Source organism: Diceros bicornis, chromosome 7 (genome assembly GCF_020826845.1).
Source record: "Diceros bicornis minor isolate mBicDic1 chromosome 7, mDicBic1.mat.cur, whole genome shotgun sequence".
Taxonomy (NCBI): Eukaryota; Metazoa; Chordata; class Mammalia; order Perissodactyla; family Rhinocerotidae; genus Diceros; species Diceros bicornis.
Window position 1 is genome coordinate 28,204,537 of NC_080746.1, and position 19,157 is coordinate 28,223,693.

The 19,157-nt window shown below is 33.2% G+C and overlaps 1 protein-coding gene across 4 annotated transcripts in view; it reads left to right on the top strand.

Annotated features, from left to right (window-relative positions):
• The window catches only part of CWF19L2 (CWF19 like cell cycle control factor 2), a 124,751-nt gene that overhangs the window by 23,132 nt on the left and 82,462 nt on the right, over positions 1–19,157 (top strand). For 2 of the 4 annotated variants that reach the window (XM_058545300.1, XM_058545301.1), the window contains exons 6-9: positions 315–408; positions 5,338–5,453; positions 11,591–12,246; positions 14,848–14,880. In XM_058545300.1, the coding sequence (XP_058401283.1) occupies positions 315–408; positions 5,338–5,453; positions 11,591–12,246; positions 14,848–14,880 (899 nt within the window). The remainder of the gene's footprint in view (positions 1–314; positions 409–5,337; positions 5,454–11,590; positions 12,247–14,847; positions 14,881–19,157) is intronic. The other 2 variants (XM_058545302.1, XM_058545303.1) reach the window with 1 other exon arrangement.

A 19,157-nucleotide genomic window follows, 5' to 3' on the forward strand; every position in this document is an offset into this window, starting at 1 on the left:
ACATGTCTCAGTTACTTGTTTATTGTCTGTATTCCTCAGTATCTCATAATCTACCCAGGGCTGAGTTAGGCATATTGACTCTTACATCTTGTGCATCTAGCACAGTTCTGATTCATGTAGGCATTCAATAAAAGCATTGAATGAATGCTAATTTAGACATTATTTCCTGCAAGTTGCAGAAGAGTGTCTTAAGAGTGTTTTAAATGTCTGTCCAAGGTGACAACTGTTAACCAAATCTCAGATTTATTATTTATTAATATATTTTATGGTGAGGTTATTTTTAAATTGTGACCTCTGAAAGTGTTTTCTTCTAGGCCAGACTGCTAGAAAGAGAACTGAATCCATACTGGAAGGATGGTGGGACAGGTCTTCCACCAGAAGACTGTAATGTGTCGTCAGTTACTAAAGGTATTCATATATTTTGGTTGTAGCCACACAGGCGTTTCTTATTACTTGGTATTAAGAGAATGATCTGAGTTTGTTGGTAGATTGGCAAGATGTATTATGAATTCCAAAAATGAATAATAACCCAAATCAGATTTTGAGATGTATTAAATCTAAAGTTTATGACTGGTTATTTAAATATTTCTGCTTGATGCTGTAATTTTGATCAAGTCTGGAATTATCTGTGTCTGTTTCTATATTGGCAAAACAACGATAAGTTTATTGATTGAAATTTTGTTATTGATGTGAAATTTGTATGGTTTCGTATTATGAGCATCTGTGGATGATTTCTGAAGGTTCAGTTTACATATGACAAAGCGTTGATAAAATGTTTGCTGTCTTTTGAGGCCTTATTTAAATTATTAGTACTTGGGAAGATTATTTTAATTATGATATATATGGGAGCAAATTGATTGGCTATATATTTTTATACTTGATAATGTTTTCGTATTTGAGTTTCTGTTTTGAATGGATTAATACAACTGTGGTTCTGTGAGGATAATAATAATGCTTTAGTTTGTTACATTCTATAACAAAATGTAAAAAGTATTGTCTGTGAAATTTCATATCTTCAGAAATTCCTACTTTGCTAGCATTCATCAAAATTTTATTGACCGTAGGATAGTGCTGTTATTTTCCAGTAGATGGAGACAAAATATCTGTATCACAGAATCATAATTTATTCCATAATTTAAAAAATACTTATATGCCAAATAAGTGTTGCATTGACAACTCTATGAAAAGTGTATTTAATTATAATTAACCCAGTAGATAGATAGTATTGTAGATTATGATGTTATCTTTTCATCTTAGGGATTTATCTGTAGAATATTTTCCTGCTTTTTATGCATAGTTTATTTTCATTTTGGCCATTTGTTAAAATTCTTTGTATTTTATGTAGAGATGTCCCTAGAGCCACCTTATAGTTTCCTTTATAATTTTTATTTAGCAGTTTTACTTAATAGTAATTGTAACGTTTTATTGCCTTTCAGCATAGGCAGATATGTCTCTGCTGGGTTTATATAATATTAACTGTAGTCATACAATGGTCTCTTTGAAATACTGTTTTTTAGAAACTTAAATAGTAGTTTGGGGAGCAAGTAAGTTACCTCAGTGAACCATTACTATATAGGACTGATTTTATGATCCAGATTTTTGCCACCCCTATTGTCAGAGGACAGTCAATATGTTCATCTGCGGGGAAAACTTAGAATTGACAAGCCCAGTCTTTGAGTATTTGCAGTCATCAGGTTCTTAACTTTACTGAGTGGAGAAGACCCCAAGTTCTACCTTAGGTGGTATCTTTCACCTGGCTGAAACAGCAGTATCAAAGACACTGGGAGAAAAATGACCTTACCTACAGCTTTTAGAGAGCCTTTCTCCCTTCTCCTTTCGTATCACCACTTTCCTTTCCCATAATATATTTATTTAGAAGGAGAGAAAGTGACACAAACCTTCTGTCTGTCAGAGATTCAGATCCCAGAGTTGAAATTAAGTTTTAAAAAATGATCTGCAGGTTTTACTGCTTATGCAGATATTGGAGTTTTTGTGTTTAGACCATTGCTTGGGCTGAAATGGTTAGGCACCAAAGGTGTTGTAACATTAGTATTAAGGAGGTACTTGGAGGTGACAGTGTGTGTATAGTTAAGGACTCAGACTTTGGAGTTTAGCTACTTGGGGTTAGAATTTTGGCATTTCCACTTATTAGCTTCATTGATTTTGGCAAAGTTTCCTGACCTCTGTGGGTCCAATTTACTCATCTGTAATAGGGAATAATGATAATACCTATCTTACTTAGTTATTGTGAGGATTAAATGAGAAAATCTTTTAGCACAGAATCTGGGATATTCAGAATCAGAATATTCAGTAAATACTCAATAATGATGACGATAGATTAAATGTTTTGGGAACATTTTATCAACAGTTTTTTGTACTGATTGAGGTGCCGTATTTTCAATAAATAATTCATTACTCTTGATTTTTTTCCCTTGGGGAAATTTAGGTGGAAAAGTAAGTAAACCATTTTCAGGGTTCATGCAAAATTATTTTTAATCATATTTTAGTAATGGGAATATTTGTACAATTTTAAAGTTTACATGGCATATTTATATATCGGTTTATTTTCATAGCAACTATGTGAGGATAGCAAAGTAGATGTTATTGTCCTAATTTTATAGCTCAGGAAACTAAGGCTAAGAGGGGCCAGGTAATTTGCCTGTAGTCATGTGATAGTACTAGAACCCAGGTCTTCTTAGTCCCAGTCTAGTGTTAGTTACTCTGGGTTCTTCATTAGAAGACTGTATTTGTTACCAGGTAGTTGGTAGCAATTCTTGTTTACAAACTCTTTCATTGTGTTTTTGTTCTTCCTATTGATTTTTTTCTTCTTTTTTTTTTTGGCTTTCTCTTTTAGAATCTTTTGAGTTGGAAGAAATTTCAAAGGTGGTTTAAATCACCTGTCTTATTTTACAGATGAATAAGCAAAGGTTCAAAGAAGTTAATGACTTGCTTAAGATCTTACAACTATTTAGTAGTAGCAGCAAGACTAAAATCCAGGTCTCCTGTTATTTAGTGTATTGCTATTTTTATATTATCCTGTCTTCTGAGAAAAATAGGGAATGTAGCCTAGCCTAGGTTCATTTGGTTGTATTTCGTCTGTAACAATATAACTTTCAATTATGATGGAAGCATATACTTCAGTCTCTTAATTTTTGACTTATAAAAAACAGATTTTAGATACAGGTATATATTAAGTGCTGCATACCAATGAATTTATTATAATTATTTGATATATCTTTATCTCAGTATAGAGGACAAGGGACTGTGACTTAAGTTTTTACTTCCTCCTGTGTATAACAAATTTTCATATTCATAGTAAATATTCACTAAATATTTTTTGGATTGAATTTCGTGATGGATGGTGCTGCAAGTTGGTATTTTTTGTTTGCTTTTTAAATATTAAATTTGGTGATTTCTCTTGTTAAAAATATTTCATTATTGATATCTCTAATTATAAGATTAATAAGACTATTGAAATAGAACGTATATTTAACTAAAGGTAACATTATTATATAAATATTTCTAAAATTGTAGATTTTACTCCTGACTGAATTGGCTAAAAATTTTTATTCTTGTTAAATTTCCTTGATAAATGTCAACACAGAGGAATAAAAGCAGTCTTACTTTTTCTCTGATATTTTTTTTCTCTGAACTATGTTAATATACTGGTGATTGTTCAGGAAATTTTCGCTATGCTTATCAGCATTTCATCAGTCACAGATAACTCTTTGGAGTAAACAATTTATTTAGCTGGGACATTACCATAGGTATTAATTACAATGGGTTTTTCTTATCACTATGTAAATTGCAGATTTAGAGTAACTTCCTTGAGTAGTTGCATTGTTAATTTTGAACTCAAACTACATAAATAAGAAAAAAAGAGCAAGAGCAAAATAAACTTGAATGAAATGTGAATCATTAACTAGAGATCTAGGTTTTGGTACAAAGTATTTTAGACCTGTAAAGAAAGAACACATTATCTTAGAAGAAATTGATTAGTAGAGATAAACTTTTGAGACTTAAATGAGGGACTGGAATTAGTTTGAGGATTGAAAAATCTTTTTTTTCTTTCTTTAAGTAAACTTTTTATTGAAGTTTAACACATATACAGAAAAGTACACAAAACGTAAGTATATAGACTGATCATTTTCACAAAGTGAAAACATCTGTGTAATCAGCACACAGTTTTAGAAGCAGTTTTAGAAACAGAACATTATTAGCATGTCCAGAGCTCCCTTTGTGGCCCTTCTAGTGACTAGCTGTTGCCAGGAGAGTAACCGCTGTTTCTAGCACCAAAAATCAGTTTTTCCTGGAATCATACACTGTTCCCTCTTTTGTTTCTTGCTTCTTTTGTCCACATTTTCAGATTCATTCGTGTTGTTGTGTAGAGTTGTAGTCCTTAATTCTCATTGCTGTATAGTAGTCTATTTTAGGAATATGTCATGATCTGTGGTATATATATATATATATCCATTTTACTGATGATGAACGTTTGGGTTGTTTTCAGAGTGGGATTACTCCAGATTTTTCTGCTAAGAACATTCTTGTACTTGTCTCTGTTGGGGTCTGTGTGTGTGCATTTTTGTTGGTTGTAGAGCTGGGGTGATGTAAAGCAGTCCTATTTTTGGGTGAGGAAAATAAGGAGCAGAGTTTTGACTTAAGTAATTGATTAGATTTCCTCTTTATGCATATGAAAAGTGTGATGTGTATAGAAGTAAATATAAGCTTAATAAATTTTGTTGAAGACATTCAGATTTTAATAGTTGGTAATCACCACTAAAGTAGAATAATTTGGTTTATAAATTTCAGCATTATTATCTATAATTTCCTTGTGTGTACTTTGTGCTGTATTTGAAGTAGCCTTTTCCCCCTTGTGTGTTCCTTTATTCGTTATTGGTTTCTGGGAATGCCCTGCTTGTTCTTATCTTTCTTCATAGAAATCCAGCTCATTGTTTTGAGCCTGGTTTGTGAAATTTTCCCTGACCTCTCATTTAGAAGTAATCCTTCCTTTTCTCATTTTTCTATAACTCTATATCTTTTTATAATATTTATCACATATTATCTTTATTGTAATTATTTATATTCTTTTATCTTCATTCTCTTACATTGCAGTATTTTTGAGGGTAGTTTTATTTATTTTTTCCTTGCTCATAGTTGCAAAACTCTGTACCTTGCATATTTAGGTACTCAAATATATGTTGAATTTAAATGCACTTATGATTTTATATGTTCAAGGAATAATATTTAATTTTATACTTTAGAAGTCATTATAGAAGCAATAAGTATTCTGTCATAACCACATGAGAAGTATAACTGACATTTAATATTGGAATTTAGTTTCAGTAGTAGAAGATGGTGGTTTAAGCTGGCTAAGGAAGTCTTATCAAAGAATGAAGGAACAAGCTGAGAAACAAAATAGAAATTTTGAAGACATTGTAGCTGAAAGATATGGGGTGAGTATTGGTATAAGGAGATATATATTATTTTCAGAGTTATATGAGAATTAGGTGTCTAACTTTGTCAGTGTTATGTGTCATGAAACACTTTAGGATTAATTGACATTAAATTTCAAATATGTGTATACTGTTGAAGCTATTTTCTGCTTTTCGTAATTATGTAAACTTATGTAGCATATTTTTATTGACATAATGAATATAAAATTTAAGTATGTAAAATGTAAGTGTATGTTTAATATAAAAATAACATTTTCTCATTGTGAGAATATTTAAATAATACAGGAAAGCCTTCATACTACACCTCTAGAGATAACCACTGTTGAAATTTTGGTATATTTCGGATTATTTGGTTTATTGCAGAGTTTTTATTGTATTTCAGAGTTTTGAAATATAACAGATTTTCTTTTTAAGAATATGCTTTTAAAACAATGGAACCATGCAGCAGTATGTGATATTTTAGAGCCAGCTCCCCCATTCACCATGTGTGGATAATCTTTGTATTTCAGTAGCTATTGATGTCTTTTTTTAATTATTTCCAGAGGAAAGCAGGTATAGAAAGTAGTAAGATTTTGAAAATATAGACAAGCAAAAAATAAATAAAGGGAGAGAGAAAAATCATCCTAGTTTTAAGAGAAATTTTGTTAACATTTTAATATATATTTTTCCAGATTTTTTTTCTCTTTATACTTTTAAAATAAACAGTTTCATAAAGTAGGCGCATAGAATACTTCCTTCTTCTTTCACTTAGTAATGTAGACATAGTTGGATGCCAGTAAATATATACATTTTAGTGGCCTCCTAATACTTTCACATATATTTATATGGTTTTACCATTATTTATTTATTTAATTGTCAACGAAGGGACATTTATAGGTTTTTGTCTTTCCCCTGTTAAGTAACACTTTGCTGACCATCTTTGTCCAATGCATTTTGCATACTTATCGAATAATTTTCTTAAATTAATTCATAAAAATGAAGTTGCTGTTTTAAAGGATATAGACACTTGAAGTGAGATGTATATTGCCAAATTTGTCGACAGAAAGAATGAACAAATTATACTCTTGTTACAGTCACTCTTTTATCACATGATTTTCTTTTTTTTTTTTTTTTTTCATGAGGAAGATCCGCCCTGAGCTAACATCCGTGCTAATCCTCCTCTTTTTGCTGAGGAAGACTGGCCCTGAGCTAACATCTATTGCCAGTCCTCCTCCATTTTTTCCCCCAAAGCCCCAGTAGATAGTTGTATGTCATAGTTGCACATCCTTCTAGTTGCTGTATGTGGGACGTGGCTTCAGCATGGCTGGAGAAGTGGTGTGTCGGTGTGCACCCGGGATCTGAACCGAGGCTGCCAGTAGCAGAGCGCACGCACTCAACCGCTAAGCTTCGGGGCTGGCCCTATCACATGATTTTCAGCAGTAGGATTCTCATTCTTTATAGTCTGTGCTACTGTGATTGATAAATTTTTTCTTTGTTTTTATTTTTATACATTTGTTTACTAGTGAAATAAAAAAATTTTTTTTGGCTATTTGTGTGTTTAAGTGAACTGATTATTGATAGTATTTACCCATTTTTCTTTTGGGATATTGATTTAAGATCTTTAAATAAATCTGATGAAATTTCTTCCTCTTAGTTTCATGTTTGTTTTTTACTTTGTTTATATGTATGCGCTATGGATACATTTTAAATGTTTTTACCCAACAAAATCCATCAGCTTTTTTTTCTCGTGACTTAATGTTTCTGGTGTAATTCATTGACAAGCCTTCTCCACCCTGAAAATCATAAAAATGTGCACCTATATTTCCTTTGAGTACTTGTTCAGTTTTATTTTTTTATGTGCATCTTTAATCTTTCTGGAATATGTATTTGTGTATGGTGTAAAATAGGCATCTGACTTGCCTTAAGTTTTTAGATAGTTGTTTAGAATATATTAAATGAATCATTCTTTCCCCACTAATTTGAAGTGGCACATTTATTGTATATTAAATTGTCTTTTATAGAATGGGTCTGTTCTTTACTCTTATATGTATTCCATTAATTTTTCTGTTGTTTCTGGAGTTAGTATTGTACTGTTATAATTATTGTAGTTTTCAGTAACTCATGTAGATAGCAAATAATTACTGAACACCTCCTCGGTGGCAGAGCAGGTCATCTTTTATTAGTCATTAAAAAATTGGCTTTTCATTCCTATGTGCTTATTTGTTAAATTTAGAATCATTTTGTCAGGTTCAAGCTCAACAGAAGCAAACGTTTTTCCAAAATCCGTAATAAATTTACAGCTCCTTTTGGAATTTTGATTTAAATTTAACTAAACATTTAGATACATCAAGTACAATTAATATCTTTATAATGTTGAGATATCTCATCCTAAAATACCGGGTATTTCTCTATTCAAATTTTCATTTATATTCTTCAGTAAACTTCTCTGTGCAGTTATTACACATGTGTTGTTAAGGTTGTTTTTAATTCTTTTTTAAAATTGTATATTAAATCTTTTTTCCCTTATGTTTTTTGACTTGCTGTTGGTGGTAGTCCACCAGTTTTCTAAAGTCTTGTCATTAAATCTAATGCTTTTTTTTAATTGGGTTCTCTGAGAAAATAGTTACATGCAAGTGATTGTTACTTTTGCTTCTCCTCCTCGCTATTACAATATTGAAACTTTCTTGTCTTATTGAGATAGAATTTCAGAACTTTGAGAAAAGCACTGGAAGCTAGTTTTCTTGTCTTTCTGTGTTTAAATTATGACTTCCTGCATTTAAGATGATTATCATCTTTAAAAGGTATCTTTGCATTCAAAGTTTAGTCAAAGCTGTTTTTTTGTTTGTTTGCTTTGTTCTTAGATTAGGAATGGGTGTCTAATTTTTATGAAATAACTTTTTTTGAATCCTTTTAGATATGATTTTTTTCTTTTACTTGTTAATGAGATGAATTGCGTGAATACATTTTCTAATGGCGGACCATTCTTGCATTCTTTGAATGACTCCTATTTGATCATGGCATTTCCTTTAATATACTACTGAATTAAATGTGTTCATATTTTATTTTGAATTTATATCTTTATTTATATATATATGGCCTTTAGTTTTCTTTTTATGTTATTTTTATTGTTCTTATAGTAGGGGTTATTGTAAGTTTATTATTTGAATTGTGAAGTTTTATATAATTAGTTAATGCTTTAGAACAGTTAAGAATCACAGAATGAGGCATTTTGACATAGTAGTTAAAAACATTGGCTTTGTAATCAAATAGTGCTGAATTTCAGTATCAGATTTGTTATTCTTTTGCTGTGTGACCTTAGTTTCATTTTTTTTTCCATTTTAAGAACACTACTATTAGTATCAACCTCATAGAATTGTTGTGAAAATTAATAATTTGAGTGCTTTTCATGTGCCAAGCACTGTTAAAATGCCTCGTGTGTGATTAACTCGTTTAATACCCACAACAGTACTATTGTTTTGTGAATGAGGAAACTGAGGCCGACAGATGTTAAATAACTTAACCAAGATTACATGGTTAATAAGTAGATTTGAACCTAGATGTTGGTTCTAGAACCCACTTAAATGATGTAAAAGATGTAATATAATAAGCATTGGATAAATTGTAGTAATTGCTGTTTTTGTTGTTTTTATTATTACCATATTTTATTGAATCTAAGAAGCTACTAATTATAGACACACCATTATTTAATGTATCACTAAGAAAGGAAAAAGCTACCTGAGAGGCAATGCTTTCTTTATGAAAATATTATCGCCTCACTGCCATCATTTCTATTCTATTCATGTTGCCATTAAATTTAAGAAACACGTTAAACCTGTATTTTAAAAATAATTTTTTAAAAATTTTTTGTGAGGAAGATTAGCCCTGAGCTAACATCCGTTGCCAATCCTCCTCTTTTTGCTGAGGGAGGTTGGCTCTGGGCTGACATCCGTGCCCATCTTCCTCTACTTTGTATAGGACGCCACTACAGCATGGCTTGACAAGTGGGGTGCATTGGGGTGCGCCCAGGATCCGAACCTGTGAACCCCGGGCCGAGGAACTGGAGTGCGCACACTTAACTGCTGCATGACTGGGCTTGCCCCTTAAAATGTGAAATGTTATAGATTATCTCTGCCTAGGCTAAGATGGTAACTTTAGCATATTTTGATCCTCCATCTCACTTTTCAGATTTTACTGAAATAAGATGAAATTTTCATTCCAGTTTAATACAAATTAGAAAAATATGAACTTCACAACTACAAGAACAGTTATTTACACTTAACCATTATATTTGCCATTTGGTTTGTAGCATGCCTTCCATTTTTCAGAGATCTTTGCCCTAATTCATTTATGGTTTGGCTTAATGATCCTGAGTAATTGTTCCCCCAGGATTAGTAAGTGACTTGCTTTCTGATTCCTGGCATTTTTTTGTTTTTTTTTTTTGGTGAGGAAGATTAGCCCTGAGCTAACATCTGTTGCCAATCTCCTCTTTTTGCTGAGGAAGATTGGCCCTGGGCTAGCAGCTGTGCCCATCTTCCTCTACTTGATATGCAGGATGCCTGCCACAGCATGGCTTGATAAGCAGTGTGTAGGGCTGTGCCAGGATCAGAACCAGTGAACCCTGGGCCACTGAAGTGGAGCGCGTGAACTTAATTACCATGCCACTGGGCCAGCCCCAGATTCCTTGCATTTTTGAAAGCACCTTTCTTTTGTCCATACCAGGCAAGGATACTTTGACTGTGAATTGAATTCTCTATATAGAATTATTGCCGTATAATTTTTTTTCAAAATTTTATCTTTATTCCATTATCTTCTAACACTTAGTGTTGTAGATGAAAAGTTGATAAGTCTTTCTTTCTTTCCTTTCTAGGTAATATGTTATTTACCTACTCTCATCTGTTTACATGCTCTTTACTCCCTCCTTTCCCTGACCCAGTCTTTGTGAGGAATTTTGTGTATGTGAATTTTGAGACTCAGGAATTAAGAGTTTTTTATGTCTGAGTCTTTGTATGTTTCACTCTCTCCCCTCCCCTAAGACTATTGGATGAGCCCTTCGGATCTGGAAAATTATCTGAGGAAATCTTCTTATATTATTATTAGTATTCTGTTAATGCTTGCTTCCATCATCTTTGCTCTTTCTTTCTGGTGGTAGTAGTACATGCGTATTAGATTCTTTAGAATTAATTGTCCATGTGTCTTTTTCCCTTATAACTTACATCTATTTACCATCTTTTCCTAAATATAGAGACTTTCCTGGCTGATGTTGAATTCACTAATTTGGATTCAACATTTTCTATTCTTCTATTCACTATCTGCATGTTTTTAAATACACAGTCATTTGTAAGGCTTTCTTGTTCTTGAACTGCTCTTTTTTTCATCAGAGTCTGTTATGTTTTAGCAATGTAGTACCCTCTTGAATCTCACTGATAGTAGAAATTATTTAAAAAAATTTATATCTTTTCTGTTTTCTATATTATATTTTGTTTTAGTGCTTGGCATTTGGTCTAAGTGGCTTCTCTTGAGCTCTCAGATTTTTTTTGTTATTTTGGTAATTTTTCATTAATTACTCATATTTTTTTTAAGTTCATTTTAGGGTAGTGTATTAGTTTGCCAGGGCCGCCATAACAAAGTTCCACAGGTTGGGTGGCTTAAACAATAGAAGTTTGTTTTCTCACAGTTCAGGAGAATGGAAATCTAAGATCAAGGCGTCAGTAGCTTGGGTTTCTTCTGAGACCTCTCTTCTTGGCTTGTAAATGGCTGCCTTCTTGCTGTGTCCTCACATGGTCTTTTCTCTGTGTGTATGCATTCCTGATATCTCTGTGTGTGTCCAAATTTCTTCTTATGAGGACATCAGTCAGATTGGATTAGGACCCAACCTAATGACCTAATTTTAACACAATCACCTCTTTAAAGGCCCTGTCTTCAAGTGCTGTCACATTCTGAGGTACTAGTGGTTAGGGCTTCAAAATATGAATATTGCAGGGGGGACACAATTCAGCCCATATCAGGTAGGATGATTGTATGGGTCTTTTATCCTCTTTTGTTGAGTTTTTCTGTCATTGTGCCACATGACAGTGTATTATGACACAATGGCATATAGGGTACAAGTCATTGAGCTTTTCTTAATTTTAGATATCTTGTTTGATTTTTCTTCTTTGTAGTCAATGGAAATATTTCAGTCAAAATTAGAAGAAGCTGAAAAAACTGCATCCAAAAAAGAAGACTGTACACGAGAACGGTGGAGGAAACCAGTATATTCAGATAAAGCACAAAGTAGTCAAGAAGGTAGAAGATCAGACTTGGTAAAATATAATAAAACTTCAGGAGATAGATATAGCACAACAGATACTGCAGACAATATCAGTAAAGATAAGTTTAGCGGTGATGAAAAAGATAATAGATCTGGGTCTTTAGAAACATGTAGAAGACGGTCTAATCCAAGGCAAAATCAAGAGTTTTCTTCTGGAAATTTGAGACGTAAATTCTTAAAACCCTCTGATGATGAAGAACTGTCATTTCATAGCAAGGGCAGAAATTTTGAACCATCTAGTTCATCTTCAGCACTGATCTCTCAGGATTCTGTGCGTTGTGGTTTTCGAAAACCCACAGAGAACAGTGAAGAAAGTGTATCATCATGGCATCGATCTGATGGGAGAGAAGGAGACAGGAAACATTCATGTCGAAAGCCACTAGAAACCAGTTGCAGTGCTGATGATCGCCGCATCTCAGAAGACACAAGAGAAAAATCACAGGATGAAAGCTGGAGAGATGACTCTCTGAAAAAAGAACATCTACAGGACACGTCTTCATTTTCTGGGTATTTTGTCATTTGTTTTTTAAACTGATAAATGAATGTTAAGGTCCAGAGGATTCAAAGAACTGAACTGTATTTTTAGAACATCAGTTATTGGATATGAGTTATCTCCTGTTTTTTAAATTTGATGGAAGAGATATATGCATGTTTAACAATTTAGTAGTTTCATTTTATGGGTTGCATTTTATTTCACAGTTTTATTTAACAAAAAGAGCTAGAAGAAGAATTCAGTAGCTAAATGTGCTCAAACTTTGTTGCTTTTTTGCAATCTAAAAACCAGTGAGTTAATAATCCTTTGAAATGGACATGCGAAAGGAGATATTTCGGTAGATTTTGTCACTGCTGTCATATTACTTTCAAAGGAAATTACTCTGTTGTTAAATATAATCATAATTGTAAATATAACATCCCTGCTGGATTACTGAAGGAAAATGTACTGCCATAGCCCAAATATGAAGTGAAAAAGATGTGTGAAAGATCCTGCAGAGGGAAGCATGAATTATGGTGATTGTTTTGCAGAGAAAGAAATAATCCACTTTTGACAATTGACAAGTTTTGAATATAATGTTAGTGTTTTAAAAGTGAAATATGGGTAGGATAGTGGTTGTACCTATAATGATTATAAAAATAGGTAGCACTTACTGGTTTTATGATTCTTGTACCTGTTGTACTTATATATAGGGCTGGGAAAGTAGAACAAGAAACCCAAGTTGAGTGGGATCAAACCTGGGAAAATTGATTTAGCCATCGACTGGCCCTCTTGGAGATAGCCATAAATAGAAAACAAATATTCAAAGGATAATGAGTAACTTATTTGAATGATCATTAAAATATGTTTAAAAAATACCACCAAATGAATGGGACACTAAAGGAAGAGGTTTTAGGAAATAATAGAATTGAGTGGTAGGTTTAAGCGTTGTGGTTTGGGGGTGAGAGTCTAGTCAATTGCTTTTGTTAATGACTCCATCTGAAGCTGTGGATTATAAAACACAGTGTGTAGCTTTCAGTGGGAGGTAGCTGAACAAATCTGGACTGAGTGTTGGGAGCCCCAGGCAGATGGGCTCTGGTTCAAGTCAGGGCTTTGCTCTCAGGAAACCAAAGGAGAACTCTGGTTGTACTGACTAGATAAACATGGCAGGGATTAGAGAATGTCTCAGGCTGTATACATATGTAATTGTTTAGGCTTCACTGGAGGTACTCTGGGAGGTAGACTCTTTCCAGGCCACAGCTGCTAGTGGGATGAGGCTCTTATTTCCTGATATTATTAGGGTTGGCTTAGCATTTGGGTGATCTGTGGGTCTTGACTTCTGTAACTGCAGCTAAGCAGAGTATGTGAAACAGTCTTGCACTGTTAATATTCCATCTGATTCTCTAATAGCTTCATATTTGTATGTCGTATTTAAATTGTAAGTTTCTGATACGTGTACTGTAATACAGGCACTCACTAAAAGCTGTAATTTTTGGTCTGAAGGCAGTATTCTTTGTTTTGTGTTAATTTTAATGTTATAGTTGGTTTGAGGCTTTCCATGAATTCCATGATTGACTGGAGAGGGAAAGAAAAATCTAGGAATCATCCACATATATGTGAAAGAAAAAAAAAATTCCTGAGCATGTAGAGTGGTATAAAGTAAAAGACCAAGGTAGGACCTTGAAGAATGCCTATTTTCAGGGACTAGCAAGATTCAGTGAAGAATTGTTAGAAGCTGTTAGTTTGTCTGAACATTATCCTGAGTATATGTTGAATTCTTTATAAAATGCCAGAATTCTAGAGACCTTTAGAACCAATGAATTTTAGTACCTGGAAAAAAAAAAATCATAAAACTAATTTTAGAACTAGAAGAAATCACAGTCTGATCCCTGCATTTTCCAGATGTGAAAAGTGAGGCAGCTGAGGTTGTGACTTGCACAGTGTTATGTAACTAGGGTTGCCAGATTTAGCAAATGAAAAATAGTAAGTCCCTTGCAATATTTGGACATACACTAAAAAAATTCATTGTTTACCTGAAATTCAAATTTAACCGGGTGTCATATATTTTATCTGGCAACTGTTTGTAACACTTAGCCATTTCCTGGGTCTGTGACTTTTTTACAAGAGATAATATATATAATATAATTATATATAAAAAACTTAATACGATATGTATTTAAGTTAGATAGCTTTATAACGTATACTCTTTTCAACCTTGTTTTTTTCCAATCAGTGCATATTAAAGATCTTTTCACATCAGCCCATATGTATGTACTTTTGTCGTTTTAAAGGCTCTTTAATATTCTGTTGTAAAACTTAGATATAAGCTAGTATTTCTCATCAGTCTCCTATTGATGGACTAGGTTGTTTCCAGTTTGATGCTCTTATTAAACAATGCTGCAGTGAATAGTTTTGTATGTGTATCTTTGCACACTATTTAAATATAACCGTAAAATAAGTTCCAAGGATTATATTTATATTTTGTTATATTAACCAATTTACATTCTTACCAGTCATATGAGAATGACTTTTCCTTCACGTCCTTGCCAATAGTATTATTAAACTTTTTTTTTTGAACTAAAATATTAATTTTATTTTATTTTATTTATTTTTATTTTTTATTTTTTTCTATTTAGAATTTTATTGGATATTGTGGCCAGTGAAATAATGTAAGTACAAAAGGAATAGAAGAATAAACATAGGAAAGAAATAAATAAAATATATTTCTATGATGTCATGATTAACTTTGCCGTATACATAGTTGAGAAACATAATCTTTTTTTGATTTGCATTTTTTTAAGTAAGGGTTAAATTTGGCCTATTTTTATGAATGTTTATTTTTATTTCTGTTTTGTTAACTAGTCTATGTTTTGCCTACTTTCTGAGTTCATTATTTGTGAGAGCTATTTATAGTTGTCATGTAATGCAAATAGTTTTTTCATCATTCGTAGATTTCTTCTTTCTTTACTTTTCTTTTTTCATCTGTTCTTTCATTCATTCATAATGTGATCAGATTTATCATTCTTTTCCTTTGTCCTTTTTAGGCCCTGTGATTATCTTAAGTAGCTAATAAACATCCTCCAGTAGTGACCCATGTGATAAAGAACTTTAAGCTTCTTATTCTTAGTACTAAAATGTGTTTGTATTTATTTTTATTTTGTTGGAAAATATATTAGCTATGTACTTTCAATAGTTTGAAAGCTAGTGTAGTATGTAATATGCACAAAAACTAATATGATGTCCTTAATTTAGATTTTATAAAGTTAATATCAGAAACTAACCTGTTTTATATAATATTTTAACCTTTGGATGTCAGTCTTAGCAGAGTTTGCTGTGGTAGCCCAGAAGGACAAGAGTAGAGATGCCAGGTTCTGGACGCTTAGAGTATGGTCTTGAGATCCTTAGGGGAGAAAATTTGAGAACAGGTGGTAAGAGAAGAATAATTAAAGGGAGGAGATCTGTGAACACTGCCATCAGGCAAAGAATAATTGTAGTATACTCAAGGTTTCTGAAATGTCATTGGGCTAGAGCTCTTTTAATTACTTCTTCAGAAGTTTTCAGCCAGAGGTGTGTGTGTGTGAATATATGTGTGTGTGTTGTAAAGAGAATACATTTTAATGGGAAAATAGGGTTTGCTTTTTAGAAATTAATTATAAACAGGATTTCTGATATATAGAAGTAATTCTTGAAAATGAGAAATGAGAACTTTTTTCTTTTTTGTAGGATAATTGCAGATGTCATGGTGATGTTTCTTTCAAAGCATATGCTCATCGTTATAAACACTTAGGGGAAGTAAGAAGAGTCTATTCCTTGCTGTTTGCTGCACAGCAGTGTCTTTGCTGTGGTATTAACAAAATAAAATAATGTATTGTTCAGTCATTGTGTGCCCAACAACTCTCATTTTAATGTCTTTATTTGATATTTATTATTCTATTAAGTGTGTTGAAGTATCTGTTAATATTGAAAATACTAGTATGAGATATTCAGAATTCTTGTATATGATCTCATTTATCCTCATCTACTTTCCATCTACTAATAAATACTTTAATTCCTGTTAGAAAATACCCCCCTCCCCCCCAAAAAAAGATGTATGGAGTATGAATTTCATGACATTGAAGGTAGCTTCTTTTAAGGGTTCCTTGAGATTCCAATTATCTTCTTGAAACTTGTGAGCTTTGGCTGGACTTCAGCACACCTTCTTGCCCTCTCTTGATTAAATCTTTTGAGCTTGCGTAATAAGAAGTGAAGGGAAGACTAAAGTAAAATGTCAAAGATGTGCCTTTGGATGAACAATAATAGAAGTCTTTGGCAATTTCATCAAAAATATTAATCATTGTAAAAGATGATTTATAACCCAGATTTCAGTAGACTAAATTATGATTATGGGTTATGAGATGGTAGAGATGGAAAGTATACGTGGGAGACGTGGGTTAAATGAAGTGCCTCCCTCACTATCTCCGTTTTTATTCTTTTAGAGTGCAGATACTTGAATATATTTATAGTTTAATGGGAAAGAGTCAGTATCAATTTTGGAAGAAGCTAAAGATATAGAGAAATGATAGATGGGATAATTGAGCAAGATCCTAAGGTCAGTGTTGATGAATGTAGGATCCAGTATACTCAACAAGTAGAAGGATTAGCCTTGGGTGGAAATGTTAAAGAAGAAGAAACTGGCTACAGAGTGTGGGTGACAGGAGAAAATGATAGGAATTCTTGCTTGATGACTTGGGTAAGTGTTTTTCAACATATGATCCCCAGAGTATTGGTGTTCCTTTTGGTCTTTGTGTTGACCACAATGAGTTTGAAAGCTTTAGGAAAGAAAAAAGTGATGTAACAATTTGGTTCACACACAGCTCACAAAATTGAAATGTGCTGTCATTGTTATGACTTATTCCTATTAGCTTATTTTATTTTATTTTTTGCTGAGGAAGATTCACCCTTAGCTAACACTTGTTGCCAGTCTTCCTCTTTTTTTGCTTGAGGAAGATTAGCCTTGAGCTAAAATCTGTGCCAATCTTCCTCCGCTTTGTATGTGGGTCACCATCACTGCATGGCTGACGAGTGATGTAGGTCTGCTCCCAGGGTCCAAACCTGTGAATCTGGGCCACTGAAGTGCGCTGAACTTAACCACTACACTGCGGGGCTGGCCCCTAGCTTATTTTATTTTTACCAAAAAATGTTGATGAACCTTTGGAACAAAATTGCCTTAAAATTATTGATCTATGTGCACATCATATTTCCTTTAATTAATCCTTGGAAACTGAAAGTTTGGAGAAACAGAATGTTTCTTTTACTCATTCAAATTTGAAAAAAAGTGTCTTGTCTGGTTCAACAAGGAATGAAGTAATAAGGGGAGGTTATTTGTGTATCAGAGATGTACTTTGGAACTTAAGTTAGATGACTTTGACAAATTCTTTCTACTATTCATCTTAGGTTTACTGAATGCTTATATTTCCTAGGTCTGTCTGGTGGTACAAAAGTAATTATAACACAGTATCTGCCTTAAGAAACTCAAAATATCCAAGAGGCAGTTATGTAGACGTGAACAAATATGGTACATAAATGCTATGATACTTATAGTTACAGGTATAGGTATAGAGGCTTACAGCTACAGTACTTACATACAAGAAGGGGTGATTAACTCCTCTAGGATAAGATTAGAGGGAACAGAGTCAAGGAAAGTTGTGTAGGGAAAGTTGTGAGGTCTTGAAGGATGAACCTATTTAGGCAGTAAGTGGGAAAGGGCAATCAGCATGGAGGGAAAAACATGGAGACATGAGACTGTGTGGTATAGTTGAGCATTTGTAAACAGTGTTTTGGAGTGTTGGATGCAGTAGCTCCCTGACGGAAGGGTATGTCTCTTGCTAGTCTTTCCATCTCTAAATCCTGGTAGAGTGCTTAGCACACAGTAGCCTCTCAATAATTTATGGAATATAGTTGGTTGGGAGGAAGACGGGTAGGCAGGTAGAGCAAATATTGCATTGTACACCCTGTAAACAGCTCCAGAAGTCATGCTTATGAGTTGGACAGTATTCTATGAGTGATAGGAAAGAAGTCTCTCAAGGATTTGAAATAAATCAGATTTGTGTTTTAGAAAGATTCCAAGGTAGTGTGAGGGTTAAATTGGGAAATGGAACAGAATTAAAGGTAGGTATACTGGTTAGGAGGCCATAGCTGAGAGACAAGGAGTCTTGACCAAAGGAGTGAAAGTAGAGGAGAAGAGCTTGAGTTGGCATCCATGGCTCAGTGATAAAAGCTTTTAATTCTGTGGCCTCTTGAAAGGATTTGGGTATTTCATATCTGTGCACCAGTGCTAGCCATTCTTTTTTTAACTTGAAGAGATTTCACCTCTGGGTTTTAAACATGGTGAATGCAAGACTGGTTTGAGTATTCTTCTTTGTGTAATTGGCTCTCAGTGGCAAAGAGAACTAACCATTACTGAGGGCCAGGTTAGAGGCTGTGTTTGGAATTTTATTATATTACTACCATTATTGTAATTTTATACATTACTGCATTTAATTCTGATAATGTGTAGGTATTAATCATTTTCTTGATTTTATAGCCTCAGAGAGGTTAAGGTACTTGGCCAATCTCATGAAGCTAGTAAATGACAAGAGTCTGGACTTGAACCCATGTCAGTCTAACTCCAAAACTCCTTTTCTTAAAATACTAAGAGGATTTTCCATTTCTTGCAAGCAAGATGCAAGGTCATGATTGGCATTATAAAGAAACACTTTTAGTGCTTCATAAAAAACTTGCATTAGGAACTCTGAGAATTTGATTAGTAGTCTGTTCTTTAGGTATTTATACTTTTATTTTTACCCGTATTTATTAGTAGGCATAAATATATTGATATTTGATATAGTAATTTGTTAACATCCCTAAAACTTTCTTCTCAAAAGGAGCTAGATTGATGGATGGCTTTTGGCCTTCATTCTTCTGATCC